We start from the raw sequence: 18,187 nt of genomic DNA on the forward strand, positions 1-18,187 counted from the left end.
GGGAAACAATCTATAGTATTCAGTCAAATATACCATACATGAATCCTCTCAGCATTTCCAGAGTCAATATAGGAGCTCAAAAACACATTTAAATAAAAGGTTATTTTTTTTTGTCTTTCTTAAAATCCTCTAACTTATCTGCAAATTTCATTCCTTTCTACTAAAAAACTTATATTTGCATTTTCCTTAATTAGTCAACAAGTGAATGAAATTCCATTTAGCAATTGTAAGGACCAGTCTCTCCCCACTTCAAAAATAAGTATGAACTCTTGAAAAGCTTGTATTTCAAAAGGAATATTTTATTGAAGAGGGAAAAAGCATGTCAACATTCAAAGCAGGGTCTGATATCCCTCAGAACATGCAACTCAGATAAAGAGAATTAGAACCCCTCCCTGTAGTCTGATGTGGATTCCACCAATCCACAGGTGGGAACATGTTATTTTCCCCTTGTCTCTGAGAAAGCAACTAAGGAAAGGTTCCCAGAAGTTTTCTTCTGGTGTTAGAATCTATATGGCCCCTTCTCCTCTTACAATCTTTCCAACAGGTAAGAATTTTCAAGGCTTCTGGGGCACCAGGCAATGGTTATAAATCATGTAAAAGGTATACATATTCAATGCAAGAATTAAGATATTTAGGTTACATTGAGTGGAAAAACTGTATTAAAACCACCACCCCTTTTCTTCCATTGAAGAATGGCAGATACATGGACCTGACATATTGCCCTCCTCAAAAAAAATGAGAAGTCCACCTGGAAGACATAAAACATGTGTTACATTAAGACTGGTTACATTAAGATGGTTTGTGAGAGTATTTCAGGTGGAATTTCTGTAACAATGTGGGGGCTTTTACATGTTCATTGGCTACCCATTCATTTTGGTAGGAGGGTAGGTGTTTCCATGCTACTAAATATTGTGTGGAGCCATGGTGAGCGCATGAGTCCAGAATATCTTTAATTTCAAAATGTTGTTTCCCTTTCACCATGATGGGGGTTGGAGCTGTGTGAAGAGGGGGTCTGATCATTGAAGTGATTTCTGGTTTGAGTAGGCTGTAGTGAAATACTGGATGAACCTGTTTAAGTGTATTAGGGAGTAGGAGTTCTACAGTGACAGGGTTTATGATTCTGGTGATGGGAAATGGGCCAATGAATTTTGGTCCCAGTTTCTTAGAAGGTTGTAATGATTGTAGGAACTTTGTAAATAAGTATACGTAGTCTCCAATCTTGAACAATTTGGGTTCAGCGAGTTTTTTGTCAGCTTGAGCTTTAAAAGCAGTTCTAGACTCTTGTAGGGCTAGTCTGACCACTGGTCAAGTGGCTTGTAAATTGCTTATCTACTCTTTAAGGGAGGTGAGGTAAAAGTCCTTGGTGGGTAGCTCTGGCATTGGGTTGAATTCTTGTCCTGTGGCTACCTGGAATGGGGTGAAACCAGTGCTACTGTGTACTTAGTTATTGTAAGCTACCTCTGCAAAAGGTAAAAGGTCAGTCCAATTGTCCTGTTGGTAATTAATAAAGCATCTTAAATATTGTTCTAATTTGCCATTGGATCTCTCTGTCCTGCAATTGGTCTGGGGGTGATGTGAAGAGCTCAAGCCCTGGGCAGAGCCTAATAGGTTTAAAAATGCCCACCAAAATTTTGAAGTGAATTGTACACCCCTGTCTGAGATAATGTGTTGGGGAGCTCCATGGAGGTGATAAATATGTACTAAAAACATTTTTGCTAATGCCTTGGCTGTTGGGATCTTCTGGCAGGGTATAAAGTGGACTTGTTTCAAAAAAAGGTCCGTTACAACCCAAATGACTGTCTCCTGAGCTTTCAGGCAGCTCCAATATAAAATCCATAGAAATATCTCTCCAGGGTGCTGAAGGTTCTGCTACTGTTTGTAGAAGTGTGTCTTCTTTTTGCAGCTGCACAGATAGGGGAGCTAGCAACATAGCTCTCAATGTTTTTTAAGGGATGGCCACCAGAATTGTCTTTTGATGAAGTGCAGAGGTTTTTACAAATCCAAAATTTCCAACTATTTTGGAGTCGTGGCATTGTTTCATGAGGATCAGTCTCTGGCTGGCAGGGACATAAAGTTTGTTCTCTATCCAGGTTAGACTGCCTTTGAGTAAGCAAATATTTTTTTTAGCTTGGAGCCAGTTGTCCTTAAGTAGTGCCTCCTTAAATTAAATTTGGAAGCTGTTGGGTTATCAGCAAGTGGTTCTTTCTTTCCTTGTGCTCAGGTGATTGCTTTGAATGCTAGTTGGGTTGGTTGGAGCATGGGTTTTACCATTCCAATATTTCTGCTGTTTATTGGGGTTTCCTGGACAGGGCATCTGCCAAGAGGCTTTTTTCCCTTGGGAGATACTTGAGAGTGAAATTAAAGTGTTTAAAATATTGCACCCAACGTACTTGTTTAGGGGAGAGTTTCCGTGGAGTTTTCAGGGCTTCAAGATTTTTATGATCAATCCAGACTTTGAAAGGGATTATGTTCCCTTCTAGCAAATGTCTCCATGTGAGGAGGGCCCATCGCACATCATTTGCCTCTTTCTCCCATATGGCCCATCTTTGCTCGGATTCTGTCAATTTCTTGGAAGTATAAGCACATGATTGCAATTGTCCACGTTCATTCTTTTGGAATAGGGTTGCTCCTACTGCTACATCACTCGCGTCCGCTTGGATGACAAATGGTTGCTCTGGGCCTGGGTGTTTCAGGATTGGTAGTGCTGAGAATAGTTGTTTAAGTTTTTTGAATGCTGCTTGGCATTCCATCACCCAATTAAGGCATTGCCTTGGCTTCGGTTCCCCCCTTTCATTTTCATCAAGCTCGTAATGGGGAGGGCGATATTTTCAAAAGCTGGAATGAACTAATGATAAAAGTTTCCAAAACCCAGGAAGGTTTGTAGTTGTTTGCGAGTTTGGGGTGGCTCCTAATCAATGACAGCTTTTTGTGAGTCCATTTCTATTCCCTGGTTCCAAGAAAGCAAACACAAGACAAATGCAGCAGTATAATCTGTTTAAGTTTCAGCTAAGAATCCTGTTTCTTCACAGATAAAAGGCTGCCTCCAACTAATTAGCTCTGACAAGAAAGAGTCTTGCCAAGTTTTTTCAAGTCTGAAAAAAAACAACAGGTAATATTTTACAAGAGTCTTCAAATACCAACTGTAATGTCCATGAGGCTGAGTTCAAAACTTCTTTGCCTTCTGCAAAGAAGGTTAATTTCACAGCTGGCTTTTATCTTCTTGAAGGAGGGGCCATTACCTTGCAGCCTTACTCCCAAGTTGCCCGTGCTGTTGTAACTGTTCTTTCTTCTAAGCAATCCTTTGTGCACACGCACTTGGTACAGGCTCCTTGGGAACCTCCTCATCACTGCTGCCAGTCCCCACAATCTCTGAAGGCAGAAGTCTACTCCCTAATGGTCCTGGTCCCTCATCTGAGTTCTCGCTCTCCTCAGCCATCTGCACCTGCTGCTGGCTAACCACAACATCAATATAAACTAGGATCCCTTTGTACAAATATTCATGGAGCATCTCGTTAATTAGTTGCATAAATAAGGGGCTCCTTGTAGTCCAAAAGAAAGTACTTTAAACTGGTAGCACCTCAGTGGGGTGTTAAAGCAGTCTTCCACTCATCCCCTTTCTAAATTCTGATGCAGTAGTATGCCTCTCATAAATCTAACTTTGAAAAAAAAAATCCTTTAGAGAGGTGGGCCAGCATGTCCCATAAAAGGGATTGGGTACATATTTTCCACAGTGGTGGTGTTTAAATTATGGAAATCCATGCAGAGGCATAGGGTGCCATATTTCTTTTCATGGAATAATACTGGGGATGCTATTTTCAGTCGGGTAGGTTCGAAGAAACCCCTTTTTAGATTTTTGTCAATAAATGTTCATTTAGTTCTCTAGGGCAGGAGTCGCCAGCCTTTTGGACCTCAGGGACCACCAAACTCATAATTTTAAACCCCAGGGACCACTAACCAGTTCTGTGGGCATGGCCTAATTTGTGGGTGTGGCTTGGTGGTCATGTGACTGGCTGGGCATGGCTTGTATGTAAATATTATAAATATTTATATAAATATTGAATTTTTTATAAAAAGAGAGCAACTTTTACCCAAAATCAGGCAAAGCAGGCAGGCAGATTGAGTTGCTCACAGAAACATTCAGTGATCTATCTATCTGCCATCGGCTACCTGAGTCTGTCACATAAAATTTGCCTACCATGAATCTGCACTGAATAATAGAACCTTCAGTCCTAAGGGAGGTTCAGCTGTGTTTAAAAGCAGAGCTGAAGATCTAAAGACTAGCTAGAAAGCAAGAAATTCAACCATTTCCTGCTTCCTAGCTAATCTAAATTTCCCGGCACAGCAGAACAGATGATGGTCAGAAAAGGGAAAAATAGCAAGTTTGCCGGGTAAGGAGTAGGCAGGGAGGGTTCTTGCGGGCCATGTGGGCAGCGCAGCCTTGTGTTCCTGTGCAGCCTGGATTAGTTGCTTTGGGAGGGTGCTCTGGGGGTGAGATTTCTCTGTGGCCCACCAAAATTTTCTCACAGCCCACCAGTTGGTGACCGCTGCTCTAGGGGACATGCAGTATATTTTCGGTTTTGGAAGTTTAGCCCCTGGCAGGATCTCAATGGCACTATCTGTGGTATGATGAGATGGGAGGTCATCAGATGCCTCCTCACAAAATACTTTGGCCAAATCCTGGGATTCTTTGGGGATCTTAGTAGGTTCAGCAGGCTGGCTAGCCATGGCTGTTTCTCTGCTCTTTTCCCCCTTTGGGATGTTCATGAATGTTACATGTTTCTGGAATTGTACGGTTCCTCTCTTCCAGTTTATTTTTGGATTCCATTTCCGTAGCCATGTGAGTCCTAGGATTAATGGCCCTTCCATTCCCAGGGCTACAATGAACATGAACGTCTCATTATGGTACCCCAGTTTTATTTGCAATGGTTCTGTGGCAAAACTGGCTGGCTCCCCCCCCGATTATAGTCCTGTCTAATTGACAGAAAGTAATGGGGTTTTCCATTCTCCTTAGATGGATCCCCAATCTCCCAACTGGGATTGGGTTGATTAGGCACCGGGTGCACCCCGAATCCAATAATGCTGCTACTTCCTTCCCCATCCCTCAGCTGGGAATAAACAGTCTTAGGGGTAGAGTGAGTGGTTTGATTGGGTTGCTTACCAGCGGTTTGTCTTCCAGATCGCTTTTGGACTGGCTCAAGTCTTCTCGGGGTGCTGGAGTTTCTTCCTCTGGGTTTGGAGGGGAACCAAAATCCCATGGCTTCTTGGCTTCTCATAGCAGTTTCTTTTCCTCAGGGGTTGGGTTTTCCAGGTTTCCACCCTGATCTGGCTTTCTGGCAGGGGTTTTTGAATGGCACTCTGCTGTGTGGTGCCCCTCCCTCCCACACTTTAAACAACCAGATGGCCTTGGTGCCATGGCGGTTTGGGGTTTGAAAGGCTCTCGCTTCCCCTGGGATGGGGATTTTCTCCAAGCCATGCTGGTGCGGTACTGGTTTTGGGTCATGTCCATCTCTGCCTCCTTTGCCATCAGGTACCATTCATGCAGGTGGCTAGGGGCTCCACAGGCCAGGCAGCCAGTGTACAAGTCATCATTGAGTCCATCTTTCAACCATCAGGCTAGAATATCTTCTGGCCAGTCAATTCGGTTGGCCAGGTCATGGAATTCCTCAGCAACAGCCCTGCTTTACAACCCTAATGCAATCATAGGCTTTTCGATCAGCGAGGAGGTCTTTGAAGCAGTAGCCTAGGACTGTCATGAATCAATTGAGATTCTGCAGCTCTGGAGCATCGATGTTGTGCAGGGTTGCCATCCATGTGGCAACTGCCCTTTCTAGGGTTAGGGTGACAACTCGCACTTGGGCCCCCTGGGTTGGGAAGTTCCACCCATATTCTTCATATAAGTCAGGACTTGTGCCAGGAAAAACCCCAATTTCTGGGGGTGTCCGTCGAATTTCAACCCCCAAGGGGGGATCTTTCCCTGCAGCTGTAGGTCTCTGTGTTGGTCAGGGTTAATCACTTGCTCTGGAATGGCAAGAGGTCGGGTACCTGGCATGGCTGCTGGTCCTCTGGCTTGGTTGGTTACTTGATCAGTTTTGTCTGGATCAGGGGTGATGGCTCGGGTTTCCTTGGTTGCTGGTTCACTTGCTCTCCTTCGTTGGTGACCTGGTTCATCTTGTATCATCTTGTATAAATTCTGACATTTTTTTTAATGTCTCTTCCTCATTTTAAAATCAGATTTAATCCTTTTAGCCCTTTGTAAATACATCAACGATAGGATATTTTGACTTTTGCTGAATAATTCTTGTTGTATCTTTAATCTGTTCATTGAATCTATTATGTCTGCATATGTGATAACATTTTTCTTACTGTAATTGTCTCCAACACGGAAAGCATTTGAAGGAGAGGCTAATGGTGAAATTGTTAGGATTATTGTTTCCCATATACAATACTGTTCTGTTATTAAATTTTATCTGATAATACATCTTTTTTACATGTTTATCCTCTATTGTGTCTCTTTATTACAAATTTTGAAAAGGATAATATAAGAATCTAAGCCTTATGACAGCACATCTGGAAAAGAAAATCAATTGTATTTTTCTGGTCAATTTCATACCAAAATAATTTATTAAAGTCTGTTCCAGTAAGAAAAAAAGCTAAGGGAGTTGATCTAAGCTGACTCTAGAAGGTAACATTGTTACTGAAATAAATATTAAGGAGCTCTTGGAAAATGCTGATTAAAGAATACAAAGCTTCTGAAAATGAATTATGGCTGTAGGATTATAAATTTCTCAGCCACTTAGCCTGTTTCTCCTCTGGATGTACATAATACAAGAAGTTAAGAAAAGAGCTATTATTATTAGATGTACAACATGGTTTTCATATAGAAAATAGGGGTACATAATTCACAACAGAAACAACTAAAAATACTGATCTTTCAATCTCCCAAGAGATTGTGGATAGTCAAAATTCGATTTAAGAATTTAGAGGATATCTTTACAGACAGTCCTCAACTTACAACTGGTTCATTTATGATGATCTGGAATTATGAAGGTTTTCAAAGGGCGCTTTATGGCCTGTAAAGCACTTCCAGTCATCACAAAATGTTGCACCATTACTTCTGCAGTCACATGAACACAGTCTGGGTGCTTGACGACCTGTTTGCACTTACATTGCAACCAGTTGCCCCATGGTCATGTGCTCATCATTTGCAATCTTCTCTGCCAGCTTCCCTAGAAAGTAAATGGGGGAGCCAGCAGGGAAGATTACAAGCTGCTGCCACTTGCTGAGAGGACTCCCTCATATCTCTGGTGGCTTGCTGAAAGAGCTATCTGCCAGATGAAGCTGGAGTCCTTTGATAGGGTGTAGAAATGGAGTTCAAATCCTGAAGATTTTCATACATAGAGGAGCTGGAGTCCTTTGGCTGGGTGCAGAAACAGAGCTCAAATCTCTGTACATGCATGCTGCTAGAGGAGTTCTCTCTTATGCTTATGGTGGAAAGCTGAACTCCTTCAGCAGGTAGCTCTTTCAGCCAGAGTTTGTCACCCAGAAACAGGAGGGATCCAAAATCCAAGCAGAGAGATGAGAGGCAACTTGTTAATGTAAGAAGTGTGGGGTGCCTCAGGTAGATGGGAGGGGCTATGGCAGACCTGGCACAGCCCATACACTGGTGCTGAAAATCCTGCTTGGATTTTAGTATGGAGGATTTTTAGCTCCTGAGCAGACTTCCCTTGGTCTCCCGCTCCCCTTAAGGTACCCTCCATTCCTTACCTGGGACAGCGTCCATTTAATGACACATGAAATTGCCATCACAAGTGCTAGGATTGCAGTTGCTGAGTGAAGCAGTTACATGGGAATCTTGTTTACTGACTATTTTGCTCATTGACTGAGATTCTGGTCCCAATTGTGTCATAAGTCATATATATATCTGTGTATATTGTGACTCATCCTTAGATATTATTCCATATTTTAGTAAAAAATAAATGAAACTGATGGAAATCATGCTGAAGAATTTGCTCTTGTTGATAACCAAAAGCCTGCAAACTCAAGTATAGATCAGCCTTTAAAAACTGTGGAATTTATGATTTGGGTGGAGAAGAAATAAAACCCAAGAACAAATAAAATGGTTTTATCTTTTATCTTTTGATGATGCATCCTTTCCAGCCTTATTAGTATGATTACAGCAGATAGTCTCCCGCTCAGTTTTGATATTTTAGAGCAACAGTAGCACTCTGATAAATAATTTAGATATGGAATGGGTACAGAACTTCTCTTAATCATTTGTGCAAAAAATGCAAAGGTCTTTTATTTACTTTTACTAAATTGGTCCAATCAATCCAGAGTTTTTAATGAGAGATACAAATGATCAGGTTCAAATTATCCAAATTTGGACATATTATATGCAAAGACCTCACTCTCCAGAGAAAGCTCTAGTGCTATGTGAAAACAGGATGAAAAGAAAAGAAAAAAAGAGAACAACCAGCAGCAAGGTAAGTGGATTCAGTTACAGTCAAAATGCAGTGGTATTGAGATACAGTCAAGATATAGTGGTTGACAAGTGCGCCATTAGAAGACCAAGAGTATGTTAAGGTCAGATTGTCATGAAGGAAGTTTATCTAGGTGGCTACTAAGACTTGATGTACAATCAATCAATCAATCAATCAATCAATCAATCAAATAAACTGGCTCCCCAAATGATGAATGTTAGGATATATGATCAAACAAATGGGTGAGAGAAAAGCAAATGTTTTAAGTGCCCTTAACAACCTGAAAAAGGCAAAGAAAAAGAAAAACAAACAAGCAAAGAGACAAAAATGTCATCTCCTCTTCCACCAAGTTACCTTAGGATTGGAAGGAAAAAAGGTGATGTAATTTGGAATTTTTCAATCCTTGAGAAGGATTAAGGTGTAATCATATGTGTATCTATTTATTACACAATATTATCTGAACATTATTTTAACTCTTCAAAATATTAACTTTTTTGCTGCTAATAAAAACTGTATTTGCCTTCTGATGACTCATAAGGAAAGGACGATAAAGAAGAATGATAATTTTTATTGCCTGACTGAGATAAACTGGTTACCTATGGGATTGCAGATCTGGGAAAACTATTATGGTTCCAATAGAAGAGAAAGGAATTTTGATTTAAAATATTTTGATTGTCACCACTCCTAGAATCAGTGGTGGGATTCAACGTTTTTTAACACCGGTTCTGTGGGCGTGGCTTGGTGGGCGTGCTTCGTGTGTGCATACATACACACAGAGGTTTTGATACTGACCTTCTCCTGCAATCCTGCACTCTCTCTCTGTGTTCAGCAGCTGATGCACGGCAATCTGCTGTGCCGCATGAAGCAGCTGAGCTTCACCACCAAGAAATAAAGGTCAGTATAGAGCCAGGGTGGGCAGGCAGGCCCAGCAGCTGATCGTCAGAGCAAACTGGTTTGCTCACAGATGATCCTCAGAGCTACTGGTTCGGCCAAACTGGACTGAACCGGTAGAATACCACCCCTGCCTAGAATGGTGATAAATATATAAGGCAAAACAAAATTAATGTTCTTTTTAGAGTTTTTCCTTCTGAAAGGAAATGGTCATCCCACATAAAATAAACATTTATCTTTTAATTTTATTGAAATCAATTCAGAAGTAGAAGGTATCAATGACAATATTCTCATTTGAGTGCTTCTAATTTTAGAAGAAATGGCATTTAAAGGCAAACACAGATCATTACAATGTTACATCTAACACAAATATTACTACTATAAATATTAGCTAAATATATAATAATTATGTTGCATGACTTATAATTCATATATAATTTTATTAATTTTACATATAATATTCAGTGCAACATCAACTTAATAAACTGAAGCAAAACAGACATTGAAGTCTGAAATGAATCCAACATTTAACAAATAATTGATAATGATAAATCAATCATATTTGCTTGAATTATATTTATAACAGTATCAACAAAATGGAAACAAATATTAGAGTTTGATCTTAATTTATAAAGAAAATGAATAAAACTCACCATGCCCTTTCCAGAATCAAAAATTTTACCTTCACTGACCATAACAGAGGTATCAGGTTTATCCTCACAAAGAATATTCTCCACTATTTGGACGTTGGGTCGCAGAACAGTCAGCTCATTTCTCCTGGACTCAGTTGATAAACAGATCTGATAAGAATAAGGCAAAGTCCCATCTTCGTAATTTGGAGGAAATACAGTACCAGTCTTTGAATGAGAATTGGGAATGAAGCATTGAAAAAAAGTGGGGTTCCTTGACCCTTGAAGTTTCATAATAATAGCCAAAATCACTGCCACCAGGAACAGAAAGGATACCAAAGTCAAAGTCAGAACCAAGTAAAACTGCAGCTTGGACGGATCCTCTGAGTTATTAGGTTGGGCATTCATTTCAGGAAGAGCCTCCTGGAAGTTCTGAGCAAAGACCAGGTTGAGGCTCGTGGTGGCTGAGAGAGGTGGCTGTCCGTTATCCCTCACCATGATGACCAGCCTCTGCTTGGTAATGTCTCTCTCAAGTAATGCTCGAGCTGTTTGGATCTCTCCCGTGTGGGAGCCGATGATGAAGAGCGAGGGCTCTGTGGCCTGCAGGAGATGAAAAGAGAGCCAGGCATTGTGTCCAGAGTCAGCATCCACAGCCACGACTTTTGTCACCAAATAACCTGAATCGGCTGAGCGAGGCACCATCTCAAAGAATGATGAACCCTGAGTTGTTTGGGAAGGGTACAGGATCTGGGGAGTATTATCATTCTGATCCAGTACATGCACTTTGACTGTGACGCTGCTGTTGAGAGATGGAGAGCCTTCATCCTGGGCTTGCACTTGCAGCTGGAAGTCTCTGAGCTGCTCATAGTCAAAAGATCGTTGAGCGTAGAGAGTTCCAGTCTCAGAGTTAATGGAAACATAGGAGGAGAGAGGCAGGTCCTTGACGTTGCTGTTAAGAATGGAGTAGGTGATTTGAGCATTACGATCCAGATCGGGGTCAAAAGCCTTAACCTGGAAAATAGACATTCCGGATGGGTTGTTCTCAGGAACATAGGCAACATAGGAAGGTTTTTCAAATGCTGGAGGGTTATCATTGATATCTGAAATTGGTACTGAGATGGCTTTATCTGTAGAAAGAGGAGGTATGCCTTGGTCTGTGGCTGTAATTGTTAAGTTATACACTGGTGTTTTTTCTCTGTCAAGGGGGCCATCTATGAGGAGTTTGAAGTAGTTATCTGATGATGAGACCACCTGGAAAGGTACAGTTTCCCTTAGGTAGCAGGTGACTTTCCCATTAAGTCCAGAATCTCTGTCATTGACTTTAATGAGGGCAATCACTGCACCAGGTAAAATATCTTCAAGAATGGGGCTGGATAGAGATGTAATAATTACTTCTGGAGCATTGTCATTCTCATCAAGAACCTCAGTCTCTACACTGCAATCTGCAACTAGTCCACCTCCATCACTTGCCCGTATTATCATCATATAGCTTCCTCTGTCTTCAAAATCAATACTTTCCTTAAGTGAAAGTGTTCCATCGATGGGATCCAAAATAAAATTCTGATTCACATTTTCTGGATTTTCCCAGAAAATATAAGATATCTCAGCATTTGACCCTTCATCACTATCAGATGCTTTCACTTGAAGCACAGAAGTCCCTCTTGGTGTATTCTCTTTCAGACTTGTTTTGTAAGTTGCCTGGGAGAAGACTGGTGGATTGTCATTTATATCAATAACATTGACTTCTATATTAAGAGTCCCAGTTTTCACTGGACGTCCTCCATCTGAAGCTGTAAGAATCAAGTGGTATGTGTGCTCTTTCTCCCTGTCCAATGGCTTTTGCAAAATTAATTCTGCATATTTTCTGCCATCTTTGCTCTCTTGAACTTCTAGCTTGAAATACGGGGTTGAGCTCAAATGATAACCTTGAAGGGCGTTGATTCCAATGTCCTTGTCTTCAGCATTTCCCAGGGCAAATCGAGCTCCTGGCAAATGAGACTCACTCAAATTGAGACTGATATTTTTCTTTCGGAAATATGGAGCATTATCATTAATATCTAGAATGAAAACTTTTATGTGGAAAATATTCAAAGGATTATGTGCCACAACTTCTAACTGCAGCATACAAATAGCTGAGTTTCCACAAATCTTTTCCCGATCTATTCTGTCATTCACATATAGATCACCACTTTGCTCATTGAAAGCAAAATATTCTTTTTCTGAAGAGACAGCAAGTCTGCATTTTGATAACTGTTTGACATCCAGCTCTAAATCTTTAGCAAGGTTCCCCACAAAGGATTTTTTTTCAGTTTCTTCTGAAAGTGAGTACTGAACCTGTTCAGGTATCCCACAATTAACCAAATCCCAGAATATGAACAGAAAAAGTACTTGCCTCAAATTGAGTTCCTTTATTCCCTTTATGTAGCTTGCTTCCATTGCTGTCATTGTCTTTCTTGTTTGTTTTTTTCTTCTTAGTGTAATAGCTTCCAATTTCACACTATTTAGCAATAATATTGGAGGAAAGAATAAACTTTCATGGAGGAAAATGTTTTTTCCGGAACACCTTTTAGAATAAAGCTTTCTGCTGCATCTTTTCCAGTCAAGTGAAATGCAACTGTCAGGATACAGCTGCAGAAGAATAGAGGACTGATCCAAGGCTGTTATTGTCCTATAGTGACATCCTGAGTCTATACTGTGAACTGCATTTCCTTTTAATTTCATGCGATTTTTTTGTTACAAAAAACATAGAATATTATTCAAGCTGTAACTAATTTAATGATTTTTCAGTGGCATGGTAACATCTATTGCTGAGCAAATGGTATACATTTTTTTGACATTGTTTTAATTTTCTGACAAATGGAAGTGGGGTACCTAATTATTTTTCACGAAATGAACAGTCACAACCTGGATTTCACATTCTTAATTCTTGAAGAGTAGAAGATGTGGAGAACATCAAGATACTCAAGTGAGTAGAAGAATTATGATTTTCAGTAAGCAACAATATGCACTTGAAAGTCAAAGCCCACAATTAATCAACTAGCAGTTGGGATATAGATTACTATATAAACAAATAAACCATCAAGATGACTATAAACTCATAATTCTTACTAATAAATCTACATCTAGTATTTAATTCCAAGAATAAGTTCCACGTATTTATTTCTTATTCCATTTCCATAGCATTTGTGCTACAGAAATGTTTGTACAATGTGTGAGTTAGAGAGCGAATACTGAATTTCAGCATTCATCCTAAACCTATGAAATAAATCCTCCTGATTTAATTGAAGGCATTGCATAGTGTTGGAAAAAATATTCATCTGGTTCAGTTCCAAGCTGGGAGAAAGGCACTGGAGACAAAATGGAGGCTGATTGAATGAGGATCCATTTATTGATGAAGCAGAAGCATGTGGGTGGTTCTGGGCAGCTGACCACATGGACTTAAGAGTGAAGGGTTTTTATACTTTCTCTTGGGCTTTGCACTTGAACTTCCTGTTTCTGTGCAAGAATATGTATTCTATTGGCTGTTGTCAGACTCCTATGGTGCCATGTACCTCTTTATCTCTTAAGTGCTGACAACTGCTGAGGCTATTAAAAAAAGGTGGGGGCTGCTTTCCAAGCGCATGTTTCTCCATTTCTCATCCAGTGAAATATAATATTCTGCCTTTTTAATATTTCTCAATATATTTCATTCTTCTAGGAGAGGGGTAGGTGTTAACTTTCTACAATAGTAATGAGTCCTTTAAGTTCAATCAAGCTTTTGCCAATCAAATTCAATGGAACATATCTTCCAAAGAAGTTTGTTTTTAAGCAAACAAGTGAAAATGTTAAACTCAATATTTTATCTAGACAAAATAAAATAAACTGTAATCTATTTCTTTAAAAAGTATAGTTGCTTGCTTTTGAATTAATACAGGTGCATCCAGAAATCCAGAAATAGGAAGCTGACCAAACTGAGATATTCCCCTGGCCTGGAAATAAGGAGATATTGTTTATCCAAGTTCAGATTGATCAGTTAATTAAGTAGGAAGTCAGTGACAGGGAACAAGGGCAAAATGCACATGTACAAAAACTCAGTCTGCTAATTCCTACACAGTTCTCAAAGTAGTGGCTACCTCAAACTGGAGGGCTCTGGAGAGGCTCTTTTCTATTGCAAGTATAACAAGGTTACTTATACCAAATGTTCCCTCACGTAGGACTAATTTGATGTAGACACAAAAGCAGTCACAATGCGCTTTGTTGGGGGCATGGGGAGGCAGCAATACATAAATGGACTTATTTATTCCAATAGATTAAACTCGTGGTTCCAGTAGATTAAATCCAAAATTTTCCAAAACTATTGAAAATAGTGTCAGCTGTGTTTCAGATCCATCATTATCATTATTTTAATGGCTTGCAAACTTACTGAATTTCTCCAAGTCAAGAAAGTAATGCAATTTTAAACTGAGTGCACTGACACTATCTATAACATGGGCACCATCTATAAATCATATACATTCACTGCTGATATGATTACCTACTGTACAGGAATATCTTTACATTAAAATGGCCAGTTTCTGGAAATATAATTTCTCCTGTGTTGCACTAAGTAACAACCTAACTTAAAAAATTGGAGGCCGTATAGGAGATGCCATTTGTTTACATACATAATTCCCAAACTGTATGCAAGTAGTGTTTCAGCGCACTACAATAAACCTACAGGGATGTCATGGGATACTTTAATTTTTTGTGGGAAATATATTAGTTAGACATCTTGTTTAGCCTAGAGGCAGTGCAATAAAATTAGAGAACCAATAACATTTGGGAACTGTTATTTTTATGGCATTTTCTTCTTCAATAATCTTTACAACAGTCATAGTTTTCTTGAAATTCTCCTCAGAGTTAATAAGGAAGCAGGTTTGAGCCATTTTACAATCCAGACTTCTTAGAAACAACATGAGACAGCTGAAGATACGTTACCAAGAGAATATTCAGTAGGGAGAATATGAATGTAATGCAGTTAGACATCTGAAAGAAAATATTCCTGTCACCTAACATTAATCTAAAGTGGGATAAATTATGCTACGTATTTTCTTTCCTCTGTTCTATAATATCCCTAGAAAATTAAAACATAAATTAAAAGGGAGAAGAGTGACATGCTTAAAATATTATGTCTATGTCTTTCAAATAAGGTTTTCATATAAAAGATAAAATGTATTAAGAAAATCTAATACATTTCTAAAAACATAGTATTTTCACATCAATGATCCTGTGAGTATAATAACCTGAACCAATTCCACAGAAATTTCATATGACCAATATGGTAAACAAACAGATTTTTACAAGGAATACAAAATCAGACATTTAAAATACCTAGTATTAAGCTTCATTAGAGAAAACAGACTGATGGGAAATCACTGTTGAGATAAATAAGGGCTTATAGGATCAACAAAACACACTATTACTTTGAAATATTAAACTCACCTTGACTAAGATTTGTTCATCATTCTTCAAATTTAAATCCCCACAGGCTAGGATAGAATCACTCATCCCACAGGTCAGAGGTTGATTGGTTAGAGTATTTGAACAGTTTTCCTCATGAAAATTGCAGTGGCTTTTTCTAGAATCTCTAGTGAGTGAAATAGTGTGGCAGTAAGACTGAAGGAAGGCTCGGACTCCATCCATCCCAACAAATTGTGACACTGGGACTCCACTAAAATGTACACTTCCTGACTCTAACAATTTTGAATTCTTCCACCTGTACAGCCTGATGGTCAATAAGACAAGGAGGAATGTAAAAAACAAGCAGGAGACAAACACCACACCGATCACCAGATAAAATGTGAGGTCTGACTGAGGATCTACAGGAGCTGAGATGTTGCTCAGATCTGAGAGACTTTCAGGAATGCTGTCAGCCAGAACAACCGTGAGAGTGACGGAGGCAGAGAGAGGTGGTTGGCCGTTGTCCTTCACTAAAACCACCAGGATTTGCTTCAGGGCATCTTTCTCCAGAAAAAGCCGAGCAGTCCTGATCTCGCCCGTGTGGAGTCCCACGGTGAAGAGCCCTGGTTCTGTTGCTCTGATCAGCTGATAGGAGAGCCAGGAATTCTGGCCAGAATCTGCATCTACTGCCACTACTTTAGTGATCAGGTAACCTGGCTCAGAAGAGCGAGGGGCCAGCTCTATTCCAGTGGAGCCATCAGCGGGAGGAGAGGGGTACAGGATCTCTGGCACATTGTCATTCTGGTCCAAGATGAAGAGAGTCACTGAGACATTAGAGTTGAGAGATGGGGATCCACCATCCTGAGCCTTGACATGGAACTGAATCTCTTGAATCTCCTCATAGTCCAAGGAGCTTAGGGCATAGATGGTCCCTGTCTCAGAATTAATGGAGAGGTAGGAGGAAAGGGGTGAGTCCCGCATTGGGCTATCAATGATGGAGTAAGTTATTCTGGCATTTTCTTCCCAGTCTGGATCACTTGCTTTAAGGGAAAAGACTGAGGCACCTTTTGGATTATTTTCTAGAAGGTAGGAGGTATATTTTGACTCCAGAAACAGTGGAGGGTTGTCATTTATGTCTAATACCTGGAGTGAAATAACCACAGACGTAGAGAGTGGTGGTGCCCCGTCATCCACCGCTGTAACAGTGATAGAGTAAGTTGGCAAGAGTTCCCTGTCGAGGGCTTTGTCTGTTTCTAAACTGTAGAAACTCTCCATTGTTTTCTTGAGCCGAAAAGGGAGGTTGCCGGGGATTGAGCATTTAACCTCTCCGTTAACTCCTGAATCTCTGTCTCGGGCATTTAATATGGCAATGACTGTTCCAGCTGGAGAGTTCTCAGGCACCGAGTTGATCACAAAGGTGATGGCTAACTCAGGTGCATTATCATTTAAGTCTGTAACCAAAATCACAACCTTTGACCTATCACTCAGTCCTCCCCCATCCATGGCTTGCACTTCAACTTCATATCTTGATGATGTTTCAAAATCAAGGCTCCCCACAAGGATAATTTCCCCTGAAGTTGAATTTAATAGGAACATTTTTTTATTGTTCTTGTTTATTTCCTCAAAAGAATATTTTACTTCTCCATTGATTCCTTCATCCATATCAACAGCTGTTACTGTAGCTATTACGGATGCTTTGGGCATGTTCTCTTTGAGATTCACTTCATAGACTTGTTGGCTGAAAACTGGTACATTATCATTTGCATCTAGAACAATGATATGAATCTGTACTATGCCAGACCTAATGGGATCACCACCATCAAAAGCTGTAAGGATCAAATCATAAACTGATTGCTGTTCCCTGTCCAGTGATTTTTCCAACACCAGTTTGGTAGATCTGGTTTCACCTCTTTGCATTTCCAGAGAAAAATGGTTACTACCTGTGAGTTGGTAGTTTTGCACAGAATTTATCCCCAGGTCTGGATCTTGAGCTTTTGGTAGAGGAAATTGTTCTTTTAATGCTGACATCTCACTGATTTTCATTGTCCATTCCTTTGAGAGAAATTGAGGAGCATTGTCGTTTATATCTGTGATTTCTACTTCAATTCCATAAAGCTTTAGTTTACTTTCAATAAGCATCTGGAATTTTATTATGCATTTTTCTGTCTCTTTGCATATTTTCTCTCTGTCTATTAATTGGGAAATTTCTAAATGCCCACGGTTGACATTCAGAATAAAATATTGAATTGTACCTGCATTAATGATGACACGAAGTCCATGATCTAAAAGTTGCTTTCCATCCATTCCCAGATCCTTTGCAATATTCCCTACAAAAGTACCTTTTGGCATCTCTTCAGGAATGGAATAATGGATCTGCCCAGAAACTGCTTCCCAAACAAACATCACAATAAAGTATTGCAGAAGTCTCTGTTCATAATTCCATAATCTCTTTGTTTTCTTCATTGTTTTGCTACAATATAAATAGCACCCACTCAGGATTAAAAGCTCTTTTGATAGTACTTACTGACTGCTGAGGCTCTTTTGTGCTGTCTCAAGTTCCAGTTGAAAATATATTGTATCCAGGTTTGGAAGCAAAATATGCTTCTGTTTCACTGTCGCCTATCTATGCTTTGGTGTGCTTTAATATATTGAGAAAGCTGGAGTGGCTCATTCTTACATTTTTGTTCCTCAGTGGTAAATAGTGACACCTAGGGGCTCAATCCTAAACTGCAGAATATCCTTGGTCATAGAAATAATATACAGTATTTG

At 39.9% G+C, this 18,187-nt stretch overlaps 1 protein-coding gene across 2 annotated transcripts; it reads right to left on the bottom strand.

The window, feature by feature from the left end:
* Nucleotides 1–278: 278 nt before the first annotated feature.
* On the bottom strand, nt 279–18,039 carry LOC113436456 (protocadherin gamma-A6-like). Of its 2 annotated transcripts, none has more exons than XM_087930560.1 (2): nt 15,461–18,039; nt 279–748 (listed from the first exon to the last, which is right to left on the bottom strand). In XM_087930560.1, exons 1-2 carry the CDS (start codon nt 17,879–17,881, stop codon nt 632–634), a joined length of 2,538 nt encoding a protein of 845 aa, XP_087786686.1. In that variant the 5' UTR covers nt 17,882–18,039; the 3' UTR covers nt 279–631. The 2 variants fall into 2 exon arrangements, with proteins under 2 accessions (XP_087786686.1, XP_087786685.1); XM_087930559.1 differs by lacking the exon at nt 279–748 and adding an exon at nt 12,243–12,497 and having other exon boundaries at nt 15,461–18,033.
* Nucleotides 18,040–18,187: the final 148 nt, after the last annotated feature.

This window comes from Pseudonaja textilis, chromosome 3, assembly GCF_049901715.1.
Source record: "Pseudonaja textilis isolate UNSWEBS1 chromosome 3, rPseTex1.2, whole genome shotgun sequence".
Lineage (NCBI taxonomy): Eukaryota > Metazoa > Chordata > Lepidosauria > Squamata > Elapidae > Pseudonaja > Pseudonaja textilis.